Source organism: Chelonia mydas, chromosome 1, assembly GCF_015237465.2.
Source record: "Chelonia mydas isolate rCheMyd1 chromosome 1, rCheMyd1.pri.v2, whole genome shotgun sequence".
In the NCBI taxonomy this organism is placed as follows: Eukaryota; Metazoa; Chordata; order Testudines; family Cheloniidae; genus Chelonia; species Chelonia mydas.
In genome coordinates this window covers 262,204,928-262,217,675 of record NC_057849.1, presented here as the reverse complement: position 1 = coordinate 262,217,675, position 12,748 = coordinate 262,204,928, and the positions used below count along the sequence as shown (strand labels likewise).

The 12,748-nt window shown below is 46.8% G+C and overlaps 1 protein-coding gene across 2 annotated transcripts in view; it reads left to right on the top strand.

Moving 5' to 3' along the window:
- The window catches only part of UTP20 (UTP20 small subunit processome component), an 83,957-nt gene that overhangs the window by 60,774 nt on the left and 10,435 nt on the right, over positions 1-12,748 (top strand). For both annotated transcript variants that reach the window (XM_043545298.1, XM_037884173.2), the window contains exons 45-53: positions 477-644; positions 1,389-1,555; positions 2,954-3,095; positions 3,412-3,528; positions 5,387-5,557; positions 7,162-7,290; positions 7,904-8,014; positions 10,217-10,296; positions 11,573-11,642. In XM_043545298.1, the coding sequence (XP_043401233.1) occupies positions 477-644; positions 1,389-1,555; positions 2,954-3,095; positions 3,412-3,528; positions 5,387-5,557; positions 7,162-7,290; positions 7,904-8,014; positions 10,217-10,296; positions 11,573-11,642 (1,155 nt within the window). The remainder of the gene's footprint in view (positions 1-476; positions 645-1,388; positions 1,556-2,953; positions 3,096-3,411; positions 3,529-5,386; positions 5,558-7,161; positions 7,291-7,903; positions 8,015-10,216; positions 10,297-11,572; positions 11,643-12,748) is intronic.

The following is a 12,748-nucleotide window of genomic DNA, read 5'->3' as shown; positions in this document are numbered from 1 at the left end:
ACTGGCTGTGCGTGTGGTGGCGGGAGAGGGGAGATAACTCTCCACGCATAGCTTGTGCTCTTCTACTGCAGTCTCACGGCTACAGGTGCCATTGTGATCCTACGCCTCCCCCTTATGGGGGAAGAACTGGCCTGCCATTCCAGGGCACATCCACAGGTTCCTTCCCCTTGTCTCCAGGACCTCTCTCCATAGAGGATTCAGAGAACACCCATGGAGCTGTGTTCCACAGGGAATTGGTGTACGGACCACCTGCATGTGTTCCCAGTGTCCCCTTCCCCTCTGCTGCGCCTGATGCAGTACCGAGTCCTTTGTGCCTGCAAGACGGGGGGGAGGGCAGAATCTGCTTTGAGCTTCCAGGACGTTTTTTTTTTTTATTGTGGTTGCAAAGAAAATGCCGTTTTCTGCTGCTGTTGCAATAATCAAGTCCCTAGTGATTCTGCTGTTCTCATTAGTTTCTCTCCACTATATTTCAAAAGATTTTCAATCAGGAGCTGTTTGGGGATGTTGCTGAGGAAAAGGAAGTGAAGGGGATAGTCTCCAAGGTCATGGAGGCTCGCAGAAGCAAGAGTTACGATTCTTACGAAATCCTTGCCAAGTACGTAGGGAAGGACCAAGTCACGAAGCTCATTCTTCCATTGAAAGAGGTAAGCATAGCCAGTCAGCACTTTCGGTAGGAGCCCTGCCTTTAACACTGAACGCGATCAGATGGGCCGTGTGAAAGGAAGAATCGGAGAGCTCCGAGGGGATAAGGTGGCATAACCGCATAACCTGGCTGTTCATTTTCCCTTGCTGGAAATCAGTATTCTTTTTAGAGGATAAAATAGGGATTTACTATTTATTTCTATAGCAAGAGTTAACTTACCTCCTTCTCCCTACCCCGTGCAAAAGAAGTATCCACTCTGGATGTTTTCTGCTCCACCTCTCAGATGTGATTTGCCTCTGATTACATTATTTATACCAGAGCTCATAAAGGCCCCGATCCTGCAAGTTATTCTGCCTGAGTGGAAGCCTGTGTATGCGTGGAACCCTGCTGAAATCAGGGACTCCAGATATGGGAAAATACCCACCCATGCGGCACTCTAGTGACTTGAGTGGGGCTCTCCACGTGAGTGGACCTCTGCCCATGTAGAACACTGGCAGGAATGGAGTCCCATACACTCATATGCTCTGGGGCCCCACTGTGCTTTTAGACTCTTCATTTGCTGATTAATCTGGAGGTGGGTGGGGAGAATGTGAAGGGATTTCTCTGTCCTGGTGAGGCGGGTGGGCAGCAGGATTCTGCTTGTGCTGGAGGCAATTTGGATTGGTCGGTCTTGTAACTTCCTCCTGCTGCCCACAGAGAGCTGCCCTGCTGTGTTAAAGCTTAACATGACTCTTGTGCTGTCTAGATTTTAGAGAGCACCATGAGCTTGAAAATGTCCCGCAAGGTGCACGAAACGTTACGTCGCATCATGTCAGGGTTGATCCTAAATCCGGAAATGAGCGCAGAATCCATTCTCGTGCTCAGCCACGGCCTGATCAGCGAAAATCTGCCCCTGCTAACGGAAAAAGCCAGGTAAATTCCAGAGAATGACATCGTCCATCTGCTATTGATTGGTCTTTGCTGTCTGAGAGTTCTGGTTTCTTGAGATTTTGCTCTTGGAATGATTCTGTGAAATCTGGGGAAACTACAGCAGGTCATACAGAGAATCATAGAATATCAGAGTTGGAAGGGACCTCAGGAGGTCATCTAGTCCAACCCCCTGCTCAAAGCAGGACCAATCCCCAATTTTTGCCCCAGATCCCTAAATGGCCTCCGCAAGGATTGAACTAACAACCCTGGGTTTAGCAGGCCAAAGCTCAAACCACTGAACTATCCCTCCCCCACCAAGTGAACTGTCAGCCTGGAGGAAGGAGGTCTCCCATGTTTAAGAAAGATGAATTCAAACTGGAACAAGTGCAGAGAATGGCTTCTAGGATGATCCGACGAATGGAAAACCTACTGTATGAGAGGAGATTTCCCCCAAATCAGATTGGCAGAGACTCTGGGGCTTTTTCGCCTTCCTCTGCAGCGTGGGGCAGGCCCACTTGCAGGTTTAAACTAGTGTAAATGTGGATCCTCTGTAACTTGAAGTCTTTAAACCATGATTTGAAGACTTCAGTAACTCAGCCAGAGGTGAGGAGTCTATTACAGGAGTGGGTGGATGAGGTTCTGTGGCCTGCAACTTGCAGGATGTCCGACTAAATGATCATGATGGTCCCTTCTGGCCTTAAAGTCTATGAGTTTCCCCAAACACATTAAGGTTTCTCCCTCATGCTCCTCACAGCCTTAAATTTACACTTCATCCCAGGTTTGGACAGATTATACTGAGCCTCTGAAAGCAGGGCTGCCAAAGTCTGAAGATGCCTCGGTTAGGAGGTGGTAGAAGCGGGACTCTCTCAGGAGTCTGTACTTGTATCCCGTGGGCTGCTCTCCTGTTGGAAAAGGGTTGGATTTCGGTGGCTTCCCTGCTTAAGTTTTTGTTCCAAATGTTTTCGTTTCCTCATTTTAGCTAGAAGTTTCTCCCGATACAGGGAAGGGCCGTTTATAAATGAGATGAAAGCTGCGGTTATTGTGGATCAGGTTTGGAAATTGAAATGCCTTTCAATTTGGACAGTTTTTTAAAAGAAATTTTAAATTTGCATTGCGTTAGCTATTGGATTTTGCCTGTTTGGGGGGGTTTTTACCAATGATAAACTTAAACGTGAGAAAACAGTAGAAATGTTACGTGACGCAAAACACACTTCTTAGTCCTCACAGAAGAAAAATGCTCTTCCGTTTGTTCCATTGACTCTTTCACTGCCAGGACCTGAATGTGCTCCGTGCAGTGTGTGTTGTCAGCAATAGAGGCAGTGAAATTCTCTCCACTGCCAGCAGTGAGTCTCCAGTGACATCAAAGTCTAACTGTACCTTTCACCTCGTGATAATTTTCAGAACGAAAGCCCCGGCTCCTCCAGATCCTCGTCTGCAACCAGAAAGCTGCCTGTTACTCCCACCCGTCCCAGCTCGAGGCGGGCAGAAAGCACCTGTTAGCAGCAAGACTAACATGCATATCTTGGTCGACTCAGGACTTAGGGTAAGGGTCTCCCCAGACGTGAAACAAGTGCTGTGGGGTCAAATGTTCTGCTTTCCTAAAAGAAAAAATACCCTCTGTCCCTGTCTGGTATTAATGACAATCCCTGGGGGTCTGGCTGCCCATAGTAACTTCCGTGCGGGGCTTCTAGGGTGCTGCTAAGAGCACTTCATTTGTTAAAGTCTTAATGTGCTGTTGCATGGTTTCTACTGTGTCCTGAAATTGTGTTTTGGGGTTTTTTTTAACCCCTTTTGAGTTACATGACAATGTCCTCGTCCTCTCTTTGTGACTAATGAAAAATATGTTTTCAACACTGTAGCTACTACACATGAGCCTGAAGAGATCCAAAATAAATTCCTCAGATGAGCATGTGTTAGAAATGTTGGATCCTTTTGTTCAGCTGCTTATAGATTGCCTGCAATCCACGGATGTTAAGGTAGGGGGGTCTTAGCTCAATTTACACTTGCCTCTTCTACCCAGCTCCATTTCAGAATTCAGGCTAACCACGGATTCCAAAGACTTTGCTACGTTGTCCTTGAACTATAAAGCCCAGTTTCAAACCTGATTTCGTAGCTGTTAAGGTAAACTATTAGTTAGGGGGTACGATACCTTGGGAGTTTTGTAATCCAGGGGATACTGAATGTTTTGCCTCTGAATTGCTGGTTGAAACATGGCCAAAGTCAGCAGTGAGGGGTTCTTATCATGCAGGTGCTGCTAGACGTCTGCGAAATACATGACTGCTCTTGATCTGGTTCTAGCAATTGTCACTGTCCCCATCATAACTAGCCTCCTTGTTGGGAATCTCAGCAGAGTCCAAGGATCGAACGGGCCTAGAAACGGGACCCTCCCAGTTGCTCCTGGAGGAGAGGTCCCTTGAGATCAGAGTTGAAGGGCAGCGTAGGGAGCTGACATGGTCTCTGCACATCTCGCGCTGTGGCTGTTCTGCAGCTTGGGCCGTCTGCGTCTGGTGGTGTGACTGTGACACCTTTGCGACTGTAGTTCACTTACAATAATAATTAAAAGGGAAACCCTAAATTTTTCTTCCCCTGTAGAGAAAAGGTAACAAGATTCTGCTGTGAAACTTTTCCTTTCGTTTCCTTCTCTTCTCCCTCCCCCTCTTTGGTTCTGTTCAGATTGTAGAAACTGGAGCAGAACCTGCTCCTGCTGCTGCTGCAGTGACGCTCTTCTCCCTGTGGGACAGCCACACTCAATACTGGCTACCCTGCCTTGGGAGGGAGCTTCCCAAAGTTTCCTTGTGCTGCCTTGGGCCCGCCCTAATTGGCTAAACTTGGGGCCCCTTCTGCTTTCCCTAACTCCTTAGCTTGATTTCTCCCCTCTCACTACCACCCACCCCGTTCCCTTTGCAGTGCATAGGTATAAAATCCTGGATTCCCAGTGCCAGGGGGTCAACCTGCATCCCTTTCCTTCACCCGAATGCACTGCTGACTGAGTAACGTAGTCTGACAAAAACCTTATGCAGTCCTTCATGACTGGCTTAATCTCGCTAAGTGCTGGGCATGCCTATCTCACTAAATCCATGGGATTTGAGGGCACTCAGCACCTCTCACAGGATCAGGCCCACTAGGACAGTTAAAGCTTCAGAAGCAGAATGGTCTCGTAGCAAAGTACGAACGTTTTGTGCTCGGTAGCAGGCAGGTTCTAAGCGAGGGGAGAGCCGTGAGGTTCTCGCTTGTATGCCAACTTGCGGGGCAGACATCAGGTTAACCAGTCACCAGGCAGTGCAGCGGTACTGTCTCCAAGTGAGCAAAGCAGCCAAATAAACCCCTCCCTCTGCAGATTTTGGGGTGTTCAGGAATGCAGAGTCTGACCTGGGCACTCTTTTCACCACAACAGAAGGCACCTGACACACTGGCTCTGGTGGCTCGACTAATTTGCCAACAAACACCGAGGCCAAGATTTTCATGTGACTGGTGATTTTGGGGAGACAAAAATGAGACTCCTTAACGGAGCCTGGTTTTCAGAAAATGCTGAGCACCCACCCTCTGAAAATCAGACCCCTTAGAGGTGTCTCAAGCTAGGCACCAGAAATCAGTAGCCACATCTGAAAATCTTGGCCATAGATTGGCATGTGCTATGTATTACCTTTCCCGTTAGGTTGACTAGCCATTTCTATTTCACGTAAAAGGTTTGGGAGATCTTAACTTGTGTGTTAATTCCAGCTTCCATCTGTAGATAGTCACCCGAGCCTGCTAGTAATTATAAACCGGGGGAGGAGGGGAATGCTCTGTAAATCCTGTTAATCTCCCATGCTGTTCTTCGGCTCCTATTCCCAGGTGATCACCGGCGCCCTGCAGTCTTTGGTGTGGATTTTAAAGTTCCCTTTGCCTTCTATTGAAAAGAATACAGAGCAACTAACCAAGCAGCTTTTTCTGCTGCTGAAGGACTTTGCCAAGCCAGGAGCAGCCAGGGGCCAGAACTTCCATTTGGTGGTGAACTGTTTCAAAGTAAGCGGGGCCAAATAGAACAGTTCATAGGCGACTCGTGGGGAAGGAAGAGTCGAATGTCCCCTGCCCCCCCCAACAGCTCTGAGCATGCTGGGGTGAGGAGTGGAAGGGGCGGGGCCAGAGCCGGAAGAGAAGGGGCGGGGCCAGAGCCGCTTCCCCCCAGGCTGCCCGAGACGCTGCCCGGTGCAACCCAGTGGCGGACTGTGACTGGGAGAGCTCAGCTGCTGGGGACAGTGGCCAAGGGAGCTGGGACGCTCTCCCCCTCCCCACCCCCCCCGGCATGCTCAGAGCCTGGGCAGGGAGCGGGCTGCCGCTGCCACCCCTCCCCAGCAAGGCTCTCGCTGCTGCGCACAGAGCATGGCGGGTGGGCTCCAGTTCCCTCAGCTGCTGTCCCGGAAGCCAAGCCCGGGCGGGAGGCAGCCTGCTGCTGCTGTAGCCAAGTGCTCTCCCAGGCAGCTGCTGCGCTGCACGAGGCAGTGTCTGAGTGTGGCTCAGTCCTGCTCCTTGCCGGTGTCTGGCTGCCGGGAAGAGCAGCCAAATGTACCCTGAGGGGGGAGGGGGAACCGGCGCGGCAGGAGGACAGAGATTCCCCCCCGCCCCCAGGTAACATGGGCTGGGGAGAGCATGGGGGGCCCGGCTGGTTGGGGAGGAGACACATAGGGAGCTCATGTGTCCTCTTTAGCTGGTGCCCCTCTGTACGGGGGCGGCGTGCGTGCACCTGTCATCCGCGGAACAGTTTCATGTTCATTTCATGGAATCAGGAAAGTCCAGCTATAGATCCCTCAACCCTGCAGTCTGTGCCTGCACGGAGCCTCTTCTGCCCCTCTGCATGAGTCAGGACGCTAGGGAGGGAAAGAAATGGTCTTGCTGTTGCTGTCTTCACTGGAAACCTCATAAAAGTCACCTGAATGAACCCAGGTCTCTGCGTCAGCAAAGCGTTTTACAGAAGCGTGTTTGTTGGGCAGTTCTGTTTCACTGAAACAGTCTTTTGCTCCCATTGTCTCTCTCGATAAATGTCACTTCTGTTTGATCAGCTTGTTTGCTTTTAAATTAAATGGGTTTAAAAAAAACCAGCAGCTGAAATGAGCGTAGGAAAACTGGGCAATTAACAGCAGTAATCTTTATTGTGCATAGTGTCCTTCTGACAAATATAGCTTCAAAATGCTTTACCAAATTATGGTTACCTTATCCCGGGGATAGTTGCAGGATAAATAATACTAAATAGAAGCGAGGAAGGATTTTTTTCTCAATGTGGTCCCGATTCCGCAAACCTTTTTGTTCCCGGGCCAATGTTTTGTTGAATGTGTTGGTGTATATTTCGTCTCCAACCTTGGTCACACTTTTTGTCTTGAATTTGCCAGCTGTAAACATGCTAACGTTTGCTTCTTATGGGAAGAAGACTAGCTGAATCCTCCAGGGTTAAAGTTTGTGTATTACACCAGTGCTATCCACTAAATCAGGCTTGAGACAGATTTCAGTTTTTCAGGAAGAGTGTGTGTTGCTGAATGTGGCAGTTATTGATTTTATCGCAGTACGGAAGTGCAAATTGATCTCCTGGAACATGCCGTTCTAGTCACGTTACAATACCTGATTTTAATTTGCAGTGCGTAACTAGACTTGTGAGGAACACAAACAGTCACATAACAGAGAAACAGCTCCAAGTGTTGCTGGGATATGCTGAAGAAGATATCTATGATTCCTCGCGTCAAGCCACTGCCTTCGGCCTTTTAAAGGTATTGCTGTAGAGCGTGTGTTTGGTTTACAATTTCCGGATTGTAGAAATGAAAGTGCTTATACTGTCTACCTGTTAATACAAAGCAGGTGAAAGATTACAGAATGTCTGTTAAAGGTACCCTTGCTATAAAGAAGGCCATGAAGCTTTTCTGCTTGACCTTAACATTAGAAGTTCAGGTTCTGTCTAGGTTAGACCAGTTTACAATGATGAGAGAACTAGTGAAATGATGGGATCACAAGAGTTCTTAGAGGAAAAGTAGAGCAATGTGCAGTTTAAAACTGTTTCTGGGAGTTGTTTTGTGAACACATTTAACTTCAAAGAGTAATGAACGTTTTGGATAAATGATGCCTGTGTTAAAGACTTGACAATCCCCGTCCCTTCAGCTGAGCTGTGAGAGCTCACCATGAACATGCTGAAGGTCCTCCAGCAAAAGCAGACCTGACTTTGCAGGCCACCTCCTTTAAAAGGAGTTACTCTGGCAATAAAGACATTCAAAGGCGGATGTTAAAATAACACCAAAGTTTGTTTTGCCACTGGGTGGTGCTGTTGTATCTGACAATGCGCAAGCAGAATGAGAATGACGCAGGTTGTACTGTCACATGTTTTTTAAGGCTATTTTATCCAGAAAGCTGATTGTTCCTGAAATCGATGCCGTCATGCAGAAGGTTGCCAAGTTTGCCATCACAGGCCAGAGTGAGCCAGTGCGAGTCCAGTGCAGGCAGGTTAGTAGAAGGAGGTTTCTTTCCTTAAGCTCCGTGCTCTATTTTAATAAAACCCTATTAACAAAATCTCTTTTATTAATGATGATAAGCATGTTTAACAGCCCAGCTTCTAGCACTCAACCCAAAACTGGCCTCATGTCTTAGGAGTTGCCTGACTGGATCAGACCCCAAGTCCATCTAGTCTGGTATCCTGACTCAGACAGTGGTCAGTACCAGATGCTTCAGAGGAAGATGTAAGGCTCCCGCAGCAGGCAGATATGGGATAATCTGCCCCCTCCACCATTAAGTCTCCTCTTGATCTATAATAGTTCAAGATCAGCTTAAGCACTGAGCAGGAGATTTAACATCTCTTACACCTTTTTTTGTTAGTAATATCCGTTTATAACTCTACATAGTCTTGTTATCGCTATAAATGTTGAGTCCCTTTTTGACTCTCTTATTTCTCAGCCTTGATTACTTCATGTGGCAGTGAGTTCCACAGTCTCATCACACATTGTGTGAAAAGTATTTCCTTTTGAATTTCCCACTTTTAATTTTGCTGCATGCCCCCTTTTTCTTGTTGTATAAGATAGGGAGAGCAGAAGCTTCCAAACTTCCTTCTCTAAATCATTCATTATTTTATATACTTGTCCCCTCTTATTCATCTCCTTTCAAAGGTAAAGAAGCCCAATTTCTTGGTTATTCTTGTTTTCCTTCTCTGAACTCCCTCTCACATTTAGGATTTTACTGTCTAATAAGGAACAGCGTTACAGCCCTGACTCAGCTAGATGCCCAAGTACGTGCTTAACCTGAAGCACAAGAACAGTCCCAGGACATTATTTCTAACATGCTTAAAGACCAGTATATCCTTCTATGCTTTGCTGAATTAGGACCTGAGTTACAGAGGGAGGAAGGGATAAATATCTTAAAGTGCAAGGTGAATCCTACCTCCTCTCAGAGAGCAAACTGGTTGGCTCTCTGCTGTATTTGGAAGGGTTCCCAGGTTGTCGTTGGAAAAGGAAGGGGTAGTATTTAAGAGGTAGAATTGGATGACAATCATTATCAGGGGAACACGGTTCCAGATTGTGGGGCTGAAAATAGAATTTAAAAAAAACAAACCATCCTCTGCACATGAACCCTTTTGAAATCACTGGAGCATCAAGACACAGCAAAGAAATTTGCCACCTGGGATGATGTGGGTTCGCCCTACTGTATTTGGCTCTCGAGAAATGAAAATGTTTTCTGAAGAAATAATTTGCAGCCAGGCTGACCACTTGGATATTTTTATTTATTTTCTGTATTGTGATGTGTCTGATGCCTACTGCGACCTTTACAGCACCACCCACATAAACTTAAATTCATGCTAAGGCGTCCTTTTTTAACACTAAAGGTAATTAACCTTTGGAACAATGTTCATAGTTCACTTCAAGTCTTTACATCAAGACTGGATGAGTTTCTAAAAGATCTGCTCTAGCTGATACAGGAATTACTGTGGGAAATTCTAAGGCCTGTGTTCTGGAGGTGGTGAGGCTAGATGTTCACAATGGTCCCTTCGGGGTCTGTTACTATAAACGGCAGATTTATAATGGACACAGCTGATGATCTTAGCATTAGGGACCGTACTAAAATGAGTTTTAGTTTAATATTTAGAGAACTTATTTTGAGGTTTTTTGAGCCTGTCATTTTAAACAGAGACATCATAAATTCATAAGTGCTAGCGACAGTCATTACCAAGACTAAAGGCTTGTCCACACTGTGGGCACCATAGCAGTGTAGCTATGCCAGTATAACCCCACAGGGTAGACGCATCCTACAGCAGTGGAAGGGGTTTTTCCATCGCTCGAGGAACTCCACCTCCCCAAGTGACAGTAGCTAGGTTGACTGAAGCATTCTTCCAGTGACTTGCCGCATCTACCCTGGGCATTAGGTTGGCCTAGCGACAGCGTTCAGGGGTGTGGATTTTTCACACCCCTGAGGGCCGCAGCTATGTCGACTTAAGTTTTTAAGGGACTGATCTTGTAAGGTGCTGAGTGCCTGTAACTCCCATGCAAGTCAATGGAAGTTGAGACGGCTTGTGCTTTGCAAGATGAGGCTTTACGTATACATGAAAGGGAGGTGTGTATCTTGTTAATAGTTTGTTGCAAAAAGCGTTGCTCTCCTCATTACGTTTTTCACAAACTGATCCTGTTGTTTCTGGTAATTCTTCCTTCTCTCTTTTTTCAGATTTACCTGAAATACATTCTCGACTATCCCCTTGGTGACAAGCTGAAACCCAATTTGGAGTTCATATTTGCTCAGCTCAAGTGAGTTTGCAACCCTTGTTGTGTGCGTGGCTTTTCAAAAAGAGCAGTGCTATAAACCCTTTCTCATGCAAGTGTTCCATTGATCCCAGTGGCCCTGCTCATGAGAATAAGGGTATGCAGGGTTGGCACCACGTTTTCCTAGCTGTAAAAATAAAATGTTCACTTTGTTAGAAGCAAACGAAAGAACATTTATGGCAAATAGATACCGCACCTATCGATCTTTTCTTAATTTCTGTACTGGTTTTGTCTGTTGCTGTTACATAACCAAAGTATGGCTTTAATTGTTTGCTGTTAATGGTTAGTCAGCTGCACTGCTGGCTTGTGTACACATCCCCGTCATCCACATGCACTGTGACAGTGAATTACAGAGCACGCCAGTGTGGTGGGCTAACTGCCCCTTGTGGACCGTGTTAACGTAGCCCTCTTCACGGGATGATGTTAACACAGACTTAAGTAGCTTCTAGTTTGCATCAGCAGCATCCGCCTCGGGCAGTTACAACACATTCTGGTGCATTCTGCAAATGTCCCCGTATAATTTACTCTCAGTGCCAGCAGCATATTCCAATACCCTCCATGCTGACTCAGTAGCGTTGGCCATTAAGTGCGGGGTGGAAGAGTAGAGCCAACAGCCTGCCCATTCCTGTCCCTGTACATGTGCTCTGGGAGGTGGAGTAAGTGGTCACCGTGGTTGGTTACTCCTAATGCCAAGACCCAAGTCCCAGGTAACCTGCACTGGGGTGCAAGGGAGGTCTTTAGTCCCCCTCCCTCCCATGCATGGGTAGGTAACTCATGGCAAGCACATCCCCAAAGGACCACTGCCCAAGTGGAAAGATGGATGGGATCTTACAAAAAATAAACTAGTTGGGGTTAGAATGACGTCTCCATTGACGCTGCATTCATCAGTGGGTCCTCTTGTGTATTGTGAATTCTGCTGATAGAACACATAACATGGAGGGCTGAATCCTGCTACCTACCCCACTCAGAAGTATCTTACTCCTCCAGTAGTGTCTGTGGGGTGCCGGAGGGGAGAGGTACTTCTCCAGGTGAGTAAGGCTGTCTCTTAGTTATCACAGTTCAAATGTGTTAGTCTTCAGTTAAGCAAGTTGAGCAAATTGTTTGTCTCCACTATGGAACAGGCATTGATTATAAAGATCTGTTTGTTCAAAGATCCTTGGTGCATATATTTGGAGAAACCCAAAATGTTTGCAGTTTTCTGAATTTCTTGCAATTTTGGAAGATACTAACCCACTCCATCTTGTTAATTATTTTCTTTCAGTTATGACTATGAGACAGGAAGAGAGTCTGCGCTGGAGATGATTGCTTACCTCTTCGAAATGTTCCCTCAGGTAACGTATGTCTTAGTTTCAAGCATCAAACAATTTGTGCTTTTCAGTTATATCCAGTAACTGGATTTGCAGATTTATTAGAACTGGATGCACTTGGCTGTTCACATCCTCTCCTGTCACAAATGTACGGCACAGTTCTCAGAACGTTAGTGTTGGTTCTGCTCTAAAAAGTGACAGTTGCAATGACACACTGGAGTTTCACGCAGATTGTCTTTCAGTGGTTCCATGTCAGATTTGCTCATTTTACAAGCAAAATGGTGTTCCTATATGCACTAGAACCTGCGTAAACCAACTTGGAGATGTTTGAGTTAGTGAGAAATGCTAAAAGAGCAGAAATGAAACACAGCAGGACGGGGGAGTGCATTCAAATGCAATCACTGTATAATGGAGAAGCAGTAGCTGTTCTGTAGTTCAGGTTGAAGTAGCCTTCTATGAGCTTCCTTTTCCCTTCAACTTTGGGGAACATTTTTCAGAAATGTTAGGAAAAAAGTCAGCATTGGAGTTTTAAAGCTAGGCTGTTTGAAGAATTGCCCTGTTCTTAAGATTTTCCTAAATCTTTTTTTGGACTTCCCATCTCTAAACTAATTTGGCCAACAATCTCCAGACTTGTGTCTTGGCTTTTCTGGAGAGAGAGTGTGCTTTTAGTGGGGGGACTCACAACGAGATCTAAAGAACTGGTCTCATGTCCGTACAGAGCAACATTTAAAACAGCGTTACATTTATTTATAAACAGACCTGCTGCTGACTCCAGGCAGTGCTGCTGCAACTGCTGGGCTCAACCAGAGGCTGTGAGCGTGGATGGGGGGGTATGTAGGAGACTCAGGGAGGAATGGGAAGAAAGCCCATCATGCATGAGATGTGAATTTCCATCTATCGCAGTGGTGCCCAAACTTTTCCTGGTGCGCCCCAGTTTACCAGTAATGGAATCTGTCCACACCCCCCTTCCATTACTGCACAGTTGGCTGAGCAGAGGAGCTTGGGCTGAAGGCGGAGCTGGGGGCAGAACTGGGGGTGGAGGAGGAGCTGGCCTGGGGGCAGAGAGAGAATGAGGGCAGAGCTGGGTTGGGGACAGCAGGGGGTGGAGTGAAGCTGCGGTTGGAGTCAGA